This window comes from Microcaecilia unicolor, chromosome 7 (assembly GCF_901765095.1).
Source record: "Microcaecilia unicolor chromosome 7, aMicUni1.1, whole genome shotgun sequence".
NCBI classification, from domain to species: domain Eukaryota; kingdom Metazoa; phylum Chordata; class Amphibia; order Gymnophiona; family Siphonopidae; genus Microcaecilia; species Microcaecilia unicolor.
Genome location: NC_044037.1, coordinates 276,373,149 through 276,386,830, shown reverse-complemented (window position 1 = coordinate 276,386,830; position 13,682 = coordinate 276,373,149). Strand labels below are relative to the sequence as shown.

General features: G+C 42.1%; 2 protein-coding genes across 6 annotated transcripts in view; one reads left to right on the top strand and one right to left on the bottom strand.

Moving 5' to 3' along the window:
• Window positions 1-13,682, top strand: part of C7H2orf76 (chromosome 7 C2orf76 homolog) — a 58,428-nt gene that overhangs the window by 16,593 nt on the left and 28,153 nt on the right. For all 5 annotated transcript variants that reach the window (XM_030209367.1, XM_030209366.1, XM_030209371.1 and 2 more), the window contains exons 3-4: window positions 3,828-3,878; window positions 10,376-10,413. In XM_030209367.1, coding sequence (XP_030065227.1) covers window positions 3,828-3,878; window positions 10,376-10,413 — 89 coding nt within the window. The remainder of the gene's footprint in view (window positions 1-3,827; window positions 3,879-10,375; window positions 10,414-13,682) is intronic.
• STEAP3 (STEAP3 metalloreductase) overlaps window positions 10,494-13,682 on the bottom strand; it is a 130,656-nt gene continuing 127,467 nt past the window's right edge. Inside the window, exon 6 of the mRNA XM_030209365.1 lies at window positions 10,494-10,559. The gene's annotated coding sequence lies outside the window, so the exon portion shown is untranslated. The remainder of the gene's footprint in view (window positions 10,560-13,682) is intronic.

Sequence of the window (13,682 nt, the reverse complement as noted above, 5' to 3'; positions counted from 1 at the left end):
GAAGTGGGACCATGTGTCTCCTAGAGGAACACTGGCTTCTTGTATTATATAAAAGTACATTTAAAATACTAATTTTTAGTCCATAAGATTTTGCACTCAGGTATTCTAATGTCTCTCTTTAGATATTTAATACCTTATACATCTACGAGATTGTTACGATCAACTCATCAGAATCTGTTAACAGTTCCTTTAGGGCTGCTTTTACTAAACTGCGCGGCAAATGAGAGGAAGCCATTTAATTCCTTTGGGCTTCCTCTCATTTGCTGCACCAGGAATCGCTAGCACGGTTTGGTAAAAGAGGCCCTTAGACATCATTTATTTACAGTTCATCCGGGATTCTATTTTTAGTATTGGACCAAATTATGGAATCATCTACCTAATCATTTTCGATTAGAATCTCATTACTCGGCATTTAAAACTAAATTGAAGATGTAGTTATTTATTTAGATCCTAATAATGAGAAAAGTACTGGATAGTGGACTGCAATAAAGCTATGGCCTGATTCAGAACAACTACGTTTCTTTCTGGAATGAATAAATATCTTTTTTTCTTATTTTTTTTCTCTCTTTTTGAACTATTTATTAACATGTTCTATAAACATTTGTAAACTGCTACATCTGTTACTACCTAATAGTGGTATATTAAGCTGTAAATAAACTTTATTCTCTAAGTTGGGCATGTCGTTGGGCAACACACCTGTGGCCCACCCATGCTCTGCCCATGTGTACAGCCCCCCCCCCCCCCCCCCATGCAGTTAATGTGCTCACTGGAAGTTCCTGTTTTTGGTGGCTGTTACTTCAGCTCACAGGGTCAGTGAGCTTCAAGTCCTAGTGGAGGATCCACCTTACATGAACATAAGTATTGCCATACTGGTACAGACCGAAGATCCATCGAGCCCAGCATCGTGTTTCCAATAGTGGCCAATCCAGGTTACAAGTACTTGGCAAGATCCCAAAACAGTACAATACATTTTATGCTGCTTGTCCTAGAAATAAGCAGTAGATTTTCCCCAAGTCCATTTTAATAATGGCTTATGGACTGTTCTTTTAGGAAACTATCCAAACCTTTTTTTAAACCAAGCTAAGCTAACTGCTTTTACTTCATTCTCTGGCAAAGAATTCCACAGTTTAATTGCATGTTGAGTGAAGAAATATTTTCTCCGATTCGTTTTCAATTTACTACTTTGTAACTTCATTGTGTGCCCCCTAGTCCTAGAATTTTTGGAAATAGTAAACAAGCAATTCATGTCTACCTGTTCCACTCCACTCATTATTTTATAGACCTCTATCATATATCCCCTCAGCCGTCTTTTCTCCAAGCTGAAGAGCCCTAGCCTCTTTAGCCTTTCCTCATAGGGAAGTCGTCCCATCCTCTTTATCTCTGTACCTTTTCTAATTCCACTATATCTTTTTTGAGATGCGATGACCAGAATTGCACACAATATTAGAGGTACGATCACACCATGGAGCAATACAAAGGCATTATAACGTCCTAATTTTTGTTTTACACTCCTTTCCTAATAATACTTAACATTCTATTTGCTTTCTTAGCTGCCGCCGCACACTGAATAGAGGGTTTCAATGTATTATGAACAATGACACCTAGATTCCTTTCATGGTCAGTTACTCCTAATGTGGAACCTTGCATTACGTAACTAGAGTTCAGGTTCCTCTTTCCCACGTGCATCTCTTTGCACTTGCTCACGTTAAGCGTCATCTGCCATTTGGATACCCAGTCTCCCAGTCTCATAAGGTTCTCTTGTAATTTTTCACAGTCCTCTTGCGATTTAACAACATTGAATAACTTTGTGTGATCAGCAAATTTAGTTACCTTAGTAGTTACTCCTATCTCTAGATCATTTATAAATATGTTTAAAAGCAGTGGTCCCAGCACAGAACCCTTAACAGAGTAGTTCTGTAAGTTTCTGCCTGTGGTTGTGTTGGAGTTCCATCCGAATCAGTTGATCGTTCTTCCAACATTCTTTCGCAAACTACATGCCCATCCTGGTGAAAGTGCACTGCACACTTTGGACTGCAAACAAGCATTGGCCTTTTATTTGGAGTAGAAGTTGCCATTGAGAAACGCACAGTCCCCAATTGGCTGGTACATTGCATTTCATTCAGTTATGCTGGGCTGACTCATAGGGTCATGTCAAGGCTCACAATGTCGGAGCCATGGCTGGGTCAGTAGCCCATTTGAGGTCAGCCTCTGTTGAAGAAATTTGCAAGAGTGAGACATGGTCTTCAGTCCACACATTCACATCTCATTACTGCCTTGACAGTTCTGCATAATTTGTTTTGGGGTCTAGAATCCAACTCCACCCTGTGGACCTGTTTTGTTCTGTTCCAAGCTGCACTCTCACCTATTTGTATATAGTTTCAGAGTAATTACTATCTTCTCCTTGCCTTTGTGAGTCCCAATTGACCTATGGTGGTTGTGGTGAGCCTGGTAGCTAGGGATTCCCGTATTTGAGAATATGGTCTGCTTCTCAGAGAAAGCAAAGATAGTTACCTGTAGCAGGTATTCTCCGAGGACAGCAGGCCATTCATTCTTGCCTACCCTCTCACCTCCTCTGTCTCCTTTTTCTGGTACACTATAGTATTATACCGGTAGTCCCATGTTCTTGTGGTGGGGGTGCTATGTGTGCTGTTAAAGCTCTATTAGCTTGTTTAAGCTCCGTGCCAATGTGAGAATGAATGGCCCAGTGGCGTAGCCAGACCTGACATTTTGGGTGGGCCCAGAACTAATATGGGTGGGCACTAGGTGTGAGTAGTGTTTTGGTTTTTTTTTTTTTTAGAAATTTTTTTATTAAATGTTAATAACAGGGGTAGGAAATACAAATTACAAGAAATAATCAGGTAATCACACCAAAGAATATCAGCGGACAGGTAACAGAGGGAGGAAAAGGAGCGAGGTAGGAGGAGGGTAGGGGGGAAGCAATTTGTGAATGCATTCAAAGCAAAACCTGCAATTTACACTTGAGTACAATGAAGACCCCATCTGAGCCTCCCCTCCCTGACCCAGTCCCCACCTGCCTACCAGCTCCGTCGATGGAGGGCCAGACTGACCCTCTTCTGCCACCCGGTACCCAGCCTTAAAAGAAGAATCGGTGAAGCACCTCGCGTCTGCTGCTCTGTCTGCCCTCCTCTGCGCTGCTGCAGCTGTAAAGCGATTTGCTCGTCGGCCCTTCCTTCACTGTGTCCCGCCCTGGTGGAAATAGGAAGTTACATCAGAGGCGCTTCACCGATTCTTCTTTTAAGGTTGGGTTCCGGGTGGCAGAAGAGGGTCGGTCTGTTCCTCGACGGAGCTGGTGGGCAGGTGGGGACTGCGATGCCGGCGGGGCGGATTGCCCCGCCTTGGTACAAGGATGTTGGGGCGGGCCCATCCAGGCCCCTGGAATGGCCTGCTGTTCTCGGAGAATACTCGCTCCAGGTAAGTATTTTCATTTTATTGGTGCCTCTGATGTGCCTAAATGCTGCTATTCTGTAACATACATATACACACACTGTTACACCTAACATTATCTATAACTTGCATAAGCTTCAGTGTTTTATAATACCATATTATATCCTGCCAGAATTTACTATTCTCCCTTAATCAGTGCACTGCACAGACAGGGGTTGATTTAAGACTGAATTTGACAAAATCGTTCTGTTAAAGATTTTTCACACTTGTGTATCTCAAATACCACTGACTGAAATTTTTAAATAATCTTGTACTGAGATGTGAAAAAAATACATGCCAGTAAATTTTACAAATCCGAAACGCTAAAGAAACCTGCAGTGATTTCCTTACTTTGATTTCACTTCTTTTCTTTTCTTTAATAGATATACCTTTGAGAACAGGACTTCCACCACCATTAAAAAAATATCAGTACGGTATGTGCTTTTGCCAACTCCAATCTGCATTATTTCATGGTTCTGTACTTCCATCATATTCCCAAGCTTTGCTAAACTTGCCTCAGAAGAGCTCCATATGTATTGCCTTGAATATACCTTATATGGTTAAGCCCCGCCCAGCGCATCGCCATTTTAAGTGGCACCTGGAGAGGAGGGAGGAAATGCTAGTCCCTTCTCCGCCTACAACCTTAAGGCATGAGGGGAGGGGGATGGGGGCATATCAAGGTTCCCAGTGGACCACCAGGTATTTTTGGTGGAAGGGGGAGCGGAGTCTGGGGGATCCAATGGACCTTCAGACCCCCACCCCACCAAAAATAAGGATCTGGAGGTCCACTGTACCACCAGGGCTTTAGGTTTGACAGGTCCAGGAGAAACGCCTTGACCTGTCAAAACTGCTCCCTTATTGTCACGTTTTCCAAAAGCAGGAACTAGGCTTGTGAGCCCTTGGGCCACTGCCGAGGAGCGGCAGGCAAAACCACCCCACACAGGGATAAGGCAGAACTCTGACAGGGCCAGCTAGACTTCACCTGCACTTAGCCACCGTTCCTCAGGAGTTGAGCCCCAGAGTTTTGAGCATGTGCACAATAGCATGTAACTCAGAAGGGGGCGTGGTCATGGGAGGTGCATGGGCATGTCAGGGCATTCCTAAAATTTGTACGCAGTGCTATAGAATATCAGGGATGTGCGCCCAGTTTGGTCGCTGAAATCGGCACTCAATGCTATTCTATAATGGGCGTTCATGAGTCCTCATTATAGAAGAGCATCGGGCATTGATTTTTGAGCACCATTTATAGAATTTTCTCCTTAGTGACCAGCTTACCTGAATGTGGTGGCTTTTGTAGGTCTAAAGTTACATATTTATTTATTTATTTTGCTGCATTTGTATCCCACATTTTCCCACCTCTTTGCAGCTCAATGTGGCTTACATATAATTCACAGAGTAGGAATGCTAGGACCAAAATTAGGATTCAGGCGCAGTTTGGAGGTGCAGATAACAGGAAAGAATAGTAGATCTACTAAATCTTGCATAGAATTGTATTCTTGAGATTGGGGGGGTGGGGGGTTAGTAAGTCCAGTAGTGCTGCAGAATAAAGCTCTGATGATGATGACTGCTGACTGTACTGGGAGAGGTCATTCACGAGTTATGGCAGCATCAGGTAAGAAAGACAGAGTGTTGTCTAGAAAATGGGAAGCTATAAGGAGTAGCCTAGTGGTTAGTGCAGAGGAATTTGATCCTGGGGAACTGGGCTCAATTCCCACTGCAGTTCCTTGTGACTCTGGGCAAGTTACTTAACCCTCCATTGCCCCTGGTACAAAATAAGTACCTTTATATAATATGTAAACCACTTTGATTGTAACCACAGAAAGGCGGTATATCAAGTCCCATCCCCTTTCCCTTATGTGGAGATCGCCACCTCCCCATTATTGTTTAATTTTGCTGATGAGGTCACTGGCCGTGTTATTAGATCAATTTCAATGTGTGCACTATATCTATGCAGATAATATTACCGTCTCTCTCCCATGTTCTCCAACTTTGAAACGTTTATAGAATTACTAGTAAAAAAGGCCCGTTTCTGGCTGAAATGAAACGGGCGCTAGCAAGGTTTTGCGCGGAGTGTGTATGTTTGAGAGAGTGACTGTGTGAGTGAGAATGTGCAAGTGTGTGTGTGTGACAGAGAGTGGGTGTGAGTGTGTCTGTGAGAGAGCGTGTATGTATGTGAGAATGAGTGTGTGCGAGTGCGTATGTGAGACAGTGAGTGTCCTTCCCTGTCCCCCCTGTCAGGTGTCAGGACTGGGGGGACTGTGGACAGTCATGAAGGCAGCCCCTACCAAAATAATGAAAGCAAGACCATTTGTATAATAATCACTGCATTCCAGAGAACAAAATGGAGCAAGTTCCCACATGCTATCTTTTGCTTTCTGTATTCAGTAGCTGACAGGCTTGCTAGACAGCTGCAATACACTGAAAAGAAAGCAAGGAAACCTATGAGAGGTAGATACTGCCGTCCCCTTGGCCTCTGACGCTCCTCCCTTCTTCTATTTGACTTCCCTCTGATAGGTCCGTCATTCGGTGTGACGCTCCTCCCTTTTCCTGTTTCAGTTCCCTTTGATAGGTCAGAGCGGTGCAGCTGTGACACTCCTCCCTTCTCTGATAGGTCAGGGCGGGGCAGAGATGTAGTGTGCTGAAAAATGGTTACAGAGCTTCGAACATGCGAACTGTTGAAGCCTCAGAGTGTGCTTTAGAACGTTGAGGGTGCTTTTTATGTGCAGATGGGGCGTGGCCTACGGCCCAGATGGGCGTGGCTGAGGGTGAGTAGTCCGAATAGCCTAGCCTACCAGGAGGACAGGAGTTCAGGACAGATGGAGTGAGCTTCAGAACGTCTGAGGGGGGATTTTATTTATATAGATGCTTGTCTATAATAGATTCCCGGGTTACTAATCGTCATTTGAAACTAAATAAAGAGAAAACGAAATGTATTTGGTTAGGCTCAGAGCAAGAGAAAAGATTTACATCTAACTTTAAAATTGATGGAAATGACTTTACATTGGATCTCCAATCTAAAATTTTGTAGTTGAATTAGACTTACAATGCTTACAAGAAGCCATATGTTTCAGTGATTTTGAGAAAATCTTATATTTTAAGGAAAATCAGAGCTATCAAAAAGTTTTTTGCACCTGATTAGATTGTTTGTTTGTACAGGCGCTGGTGCTAGCCAGGTTTGATTTATTATAATTTAGCACTAACTGGTTTTTCTTTGAAATTATTAGACCGACTGCAAGTTATGCAAAACAGGCCAAATGAGAGACCAACTGGACCCGGGGCAAGACCGGATCACTGCGCGCGCCCCACCCCACCCACCGTCGCACCGACCTGCGCTGCCTGCCCCTTACCAACTGCTCCTGCTGTGTGCCACCCAGGACCCGGATGATTGCATTAACGCAGTATCGTGTTAATGCAATCATCCGGGTCCTGGGCGGCATGCAGCAGGAGAGAGACCAACCTCCTCGAGAGAAGACAGACCTGTCCCAGAAGCAGGCAGGAAGGAAGAAGCTTGCCTGCGCCGGGCCCACCCTTGGAGGTCAGGCCCAGGGAATTTTGCCCCCACTGCACCCCTCCCCCCTCAGCGGTCCTGATGCAAAATATGGCAGTCAGATTCATTTATGGCCTAAACTGCTATGATTCAATGAAAGAATATTACTCAAAATTGCATTGGCTGCCAATTAAAGAACGCATTAAATTTAAACCTACGATGATATTTAAGATCTTGTCCGGAGTAGCTCCTTTGTGTATGATGGATCTTCTAACTCTTCTTCACCGATTTCAGACACAAAAGCAATTTCTTTTACAGTTTCCTAGTGTCGCTGCTTTAAAATCAATTAGACATTTCTCTCAATCACTTTCTTACCAGATGGCCTCCATTTGGAATTGAATCCTTTTATCCTTGCGATGCTGCTCACATTATGCTCTGTTTACGAAGAACCTGAAAACATTCTTGTTTCTGTGAACTGTGTCTTAATTTCTTTTGTTTTATGTTTTAATTGTTTTTACTGTTTCAACTGCTTAGATGTTGTAATTCCCAGACAATCAGCTTCTTCAGCTTTGTAACCCACCTTGAACTGTTGTATATGGCGGGCTGTAAGACGTTATACCATACCATTCAGCTGATACAGGAATGATGGTGCCACTTCACTTAAAACAGCTTGTGTTTGGAGAGATTTGAAAGATTTATGTGCAGCTCTTGGTGGTAAGAGCATTCAGTATATTGTTTAGTGCATAATTGTAGTCTCTTGAGAGTTACTGGCTCTAGCTTAATTGACATTCTTTGCCAGCTTTAATAATTAGGTTACCAATTAGCCTCATATGTGGTAACAGAAAAGATGGTAGTAGGTATCAATTGCTTGCAGAAAGTTACCTATTCAGGTGTACTTCCAGCAGTGCCATATATGGTTTCTCTACTAATTGGGCTTCTTCACATTAAAGCTTAACTGCCAAACATTAGCCCATGCTTCTAGCTTTCCATGCCTTCCAGGGTGTCAACTCTGTTTCTAATCTTTATGTCATGAAAGAGAGGGAATCCAAAGGCACATAAGTGAAAGCAAGTAGCCAAAGAAGCACAAGGAGCCTTCAAATGTAGCAGCGTCATCTGCAAAAAGGCATACTTTTCATTGTAACGCTTTGGCAGTATTGCTTACAGATATATTGAACAGAATTGGGCCCAGATGATCCCTGAGGCACTCAGTATTTACCTTTCTTCTGAGTTCATTCCATTTACTGCCATACTTTGTTGTCTGTCAGTCAACTAATTTCTGATCTACTTTACCATCTTGGGTAGTAGACTGGAGCAGAAACACCAGCCAGATGTTTGTGAGAAGAATGTAGATGTTTTGATGAAGGGTTTAGGGAGAATGAGGCCCAAGGGAAGCTCCTGAGAGGCTTCTGTTCCTACAGTTTACTCAAGAGTTTTGAGAAGTGATATAGTATAAATTTTCAGGGTTTTTTCCCCCCTGCTTTTGACCTGTATTTTCTTGTGTGCATTGGACTGTGTAAAGCTACAGATAGTTTTGTTTTGGATTCTTTCTGTACTGCTTTTTTGATGATGAATTTTTTTTTATTTTTGCTTTTGGCACAACACTCAGCTTGTGGTCTTTTATTGGAAAGACATCTTTTTTGGCCCTTAGAATCTGTGTTGGAGACCTTACAATGATTTTCCAGTACTCAGTAGCCTCTGAAAGTGTCGTCTTAAGTACTTAGGGAGCGGCTTGGAGTACACAGATTTTTGTTTTTTAGGTTTGTGAAGTAAATTACGTTTTAATGCATGTGTCAAGGTTTCTTGTTTCAGCATTCCTTTAAAATTCAAACTGCTAGCTTCCCAAGGCTCTTAAAAATGATCTGCCACCGTGAAGAATCAGTTTGGCATGGTACTGTAACATACAGAAGCCCTTTATGACCACATTTAGCCAGAGGCCTGAACGCATTTTGTAGTGTAATTCCATAGTTTCAAGTAGCCTACCTTACATTTGTCATCTAGATGGTTGTGCGTTTAGATAGTCATCTGCGTACTGGTAGCTTTTGTGTTGACATCTAAAAGTTAAAGCAAAACCTTTGAGGGACTGATACAGAAAGCTAGCACAGACGTATGCGGTTAGAACAATGTCTACGCTGAACTTTGTGGGCACCCGATGCAGCAAAAAAAGTTTTGTGCAGAAGCAAAGCATCATGTTAGACACCAGTGCACAGCATACTAAAACGGAGGCTATTAGCTATTCTGCTTCGATGCAGGGAATAACTCTGAAGCCTGAATGCCAGGTTTGAGGAGGCATAGAAGGGTTAACTTGTTTTTCTGCATTGGGGCAGAATAGCTAATAGCCCCTCTACCCCCCCCCCCCCAGAAACCCCCCTTATGTTTAGTGCCCCCTTACCTTGAAGAGGCAAAAGCAATGCCCATGACTGCTTCCAAAATGGAGGCACCTGACCCTGTGCGATGCATCCTGGGATGGAATGTGTGAGGGTCAGCCTGCCAAATAAGGGAATATTTCCCTTATTTGGTATCACTGCCCAGACTACCAAATAAAGGGGAAATCCGCTTCTTTTGGTGGTGGGGAGATTGGGGGGTTATCGTGGGTGTGAAGGCAATAGGCCTTTTTTAATAAATGGCTCCCTTGCTTGTTAGTACATGAGCCAATCACTGTTCACACCCTGACAGCAAAGAAGACTTTTTTTTGCTCTTCTAGGTTTTTTTCTGATCTATTAGAAAGCCCAATGCTGATGATTTATACTCATTCGTATGCAGCTGCTAATGATACTTACAACTGAATCTAGACCTCGTTTCACATGGGCTTCCGAGGCTTATGTTTCACCTGAATCGTCATCGGTCTAGATGGATTTAAAAAATCAATCCCGTTTATAATCAGACTGCTGGGATTAAGATAAGCGTGCAAAATGCCGTCTTTAAATCACTTAATTTATGAGTTTGTAATAAAGAACTTATTGAATTTTGAAATCCATCTAGATCGATGACGATTTAGGTGAATCATGAGCCTGTGAAGCCCATCTGAAACGAGTCACTACCGAGGTCTGGATTCAGTTATAATTTATACTCATTCGTATGCAGCTGCTAATGATACTTATCAGCATTGGGCGATTTCTAGTAGACAGTATATTGCTCCTGCTGTTTTTTTGACCTTACAAACTGTTTTTTTTCTGACTGTACACTTAATGCAGTTGTAATTTGCTTGCTATTAGCTGCATCAGAGAGCAAAACTTGTGCATAAGGTTCGCGTTAGAAGCCACGTGCCTAGCCATCAGCATACGGCTTTCTGCATCAGCTCCCAAGTCTTAGAGGGATAAATTATAGGTTTCTAATTACGTTCATATTCAATGTAACCTCTCCCTCATCCTTCTGAAAAATGACACATAATCTAAAAAATATATTTGTGCAGTAACGGATCTATTGACTTTCTTTTATTTGACATAGATACAATGAAGATTATTCACCAAGCTCATGGATCAAAGGTATGTGAATGCAGAAAATCTTGTTCATTATAAACTCATTAGAACAGTCTCCTGTACACGCTTACCACAGCTTAAAAGGGCTTACCATGGGATGTGCTGAGGCGTTCTGCAGTAAGGTTTTCTAATCCGCAAGCGCTACCCGTGTCCTAAAATTTTTGGGGGGGAGAAAGAGTGAGTGTTTCTGTGCTGATCAGTTAGCACATGGCAATGTAGATACACTAACTAATTAGCACAGGATTAGCTTTACTACCTACAAAGTGGGTGGTGGTAAGTTCTCACATGCTAATTTCTATTAATGTTCCTGTTCTAATGGTAACATTAGCATTTGATACTTCTAAAGCCAAAAATGGGATAAGGGCCCCCACAATTGCAATCAACAAAAATATCAACGTAAGGGATCCTTAAAGAATCGTGAACGAACAACACATCACTCTTAAATCTCTTTAAAAAATGGAGCAAAAAGCCTCAAGAAGCCACAATAGGCTTAAAAAAGCTCAAGGCTTAAAAGCCCAAAATGCTTTTTTGCTTCATCACAGGCAAAAATAACCTCCACAATAGTAACATAGTAGATGACGGCAGAAAAAGACCTGCACGGTCCATCTAGTCTGCCCAAGATAAACTCATATGTGTATACCTTACCTTGATTTGTACCTGTCTTTTTCAGGGCACAGACCGTATAAGTCTGTCCAGCAGTATTTCCCGCCTCCCAACCACCAGTCCCGCCTCCCATCACCGGCTCTGGCACAGACCCCCGTATAAGTCTGCCCTCCCCTATCCTAGCCTCTCAACCACCAACCCCTCTTCCCCCCGCCACCCAATGTACTAACTGTCTTCATATTTATAGCAAACTATTTAGCAAAAAAATGCTTGTACTTAACTTTGCATTCAAGTCTGTTTCTCCCTCAGTATAGACCAGAACCGGCGATCGCCAGCGTTTCGATTGCTGCGTCAGAGTCACCAGGTCCAAATTAGTGCAAAAAAGGACAAAAACAGATATATAAAAAAACTGGACAGTAATAGTACAGCCAGCTTAACTCAAATTTGCTCACATAGCATTTTTCTTGAGTGTGGCGCTGAGGTGGGAGGCAGACTCGCGTCAAACCCGGAACAGCTCTGTATATAACAAAAAAAAAAGAAGTGATGTCCGATGCTGCCAATCGGAACATCCAATAAGCTTTCAGGATCGCATTCAAAACAACCCCATACAAAAAATACTGCAAAAACTACAAAAGAAAACATGTGGATAAACTCAGAAAAAATGATTCCACTCAATTTGAGCATTCAGTCCATAAGGTGTCAAAGAATTCAGACGAAAAATCCATTCTTGTTCCTTTCTGAATAGCTGTTTACGCCTATCTCCTCCTCGATTCAATGGCGCCATATGTTGTAATGTCACACACTTCAAAGTTTCAAAAGCATGCTTCACTCTATACAATGTACAGCCAAAGGGGAGCTGACTTTCTCCATCCTTATTGTACTTTTATGTTCTGTCAAGCATGTGGAAAGTCTTCTGGCAGTCTGCCCAACATATTCTTTATCACATGGGCAGGTTACACAGTAGACCACATGACTGGATTGACAAGTAGTATTTAAGTGTAAAAAATATTCTTTCTTGGACAGCGGATCTTTGAACACCATGGTTTCCATCATAATATCACACATACTACAGGTTCATTATCTCTTATGTCCCTGAAAATCTGGATCATCGTTGTTTGTAGGGGGGAATCGCGGGCACAAATTTCTACCCCTACTAAATGCAAACTGTATAGCAGAATTTTCAAACACAGGAAGTGTAGTCAAAATACTCAAATGTCGCCTAATTATGCCTGCAAACTTGACTGATGTAGAAATATAGCGTAATACGTATGTGAAAACAGACTCTTCCTCAGTTCGTGGAGTCCTTTGTAAATGAGCCCTCTAGTATGTATTCCTAATTGTCAACTTAGGGCACCCATGTCTTCCAGTCTTTTACAGAGAAAGTGAGCTTTCTCCTTAAAGTCATTCTCATCTGAACAAATCCGTCGATATGATAACAGTTGAGAGAATGGAAGACTGTCCTTTAAAGATTTTGGGTGGCAGCTAGAATAATCTAATACCATGTTTCTATCGATCTCTTTCAAAAACAGTGGTTTTAAACCTATTTTGTTCCTTCTGTATCAGCACATCCAAGTAGGAAATCTCCTCCAAAGTACAGTGCATCGTGAAATGTATTTTAGGGCGACAAGAATTCAGATAGGAGCAAAAACGATCCAGATCTTTGTTCCCCTGTCAATAAAACAAACCAATAAAAAAATACGTTCAAAAAACAAACTTGAATACATATATTTCTCTTCAAAATGGGCCAAAACTGACGGCTATAGTTGCTCCCATCGCAGCTCCAGACACTTGCTGGAAAATCCTACCCTTGTACTGAAAAAAATTATTTTTCATAGCCAAAGAAGCTAGATTCCCCCAAAAAGAGGTGGGGACATCCAACAGCTGGCGTTGATCCAAAAAAAATCTTGTAACACACCTAATGCTTCTTCTTGAGGTATCAGCGTGTATAAAGAGACAATGCCAAAAGTAACCAGTCAAGACTGATTCAAGTAATTATCTAGTTCCTTCAAGCGTTTTATAACGTCAGTTGAATCTTTGATTTATGATTTTCCAGTTACCTCCAAAGGATGCAAAAAAACAATCTACATACATTGACAAAGGCTTCAGAAGCGAACCTTGGCTAGATACAATGGGTCTCCCTGGTAGATCGAGCAATGTCTTATAAACGTTTGGTAGTGTAGTGTTTTCTTTTGTAGTTTTTGCAGTATTTTTTGGATGGGGTTGTTTTGAATGCGATCCTGAAAGCTTATTGGATGTTGCGATTGGCAGCGTCTGACGTCACTTATACAGATTAGTTCTGGGTTTGACAGAAGTCTGCCTCCCACCTCAGCGACGCTCAAGAAGAGCTCTATGTGAGCAATTTGAGTTAAACTGGCTATACTATTACTGTCCAGTTTTTGGGTTTTTTTTTTGCAGTAATTTGGGCCTTGTGACCCTGACGCAGCAATTGAAACGCTGGCCATCGTTGGTCCTGGTCTATGCTGAGGGAGAAACAGACTTGAATGCAAGTATAAACATTTTTTTGCTAAATAGTTGGCTATAAATATGAAGACAGTACATAGAAGTGTAGTTTATGGAGGTTTCTTGCCTGTGATGAAGCCAAAAAAAGCATTTTTGTGGCTTCTTGATGCTTTTTCCTCCATTTTTTGAAGAGATTTAAGAGTGATATGTTG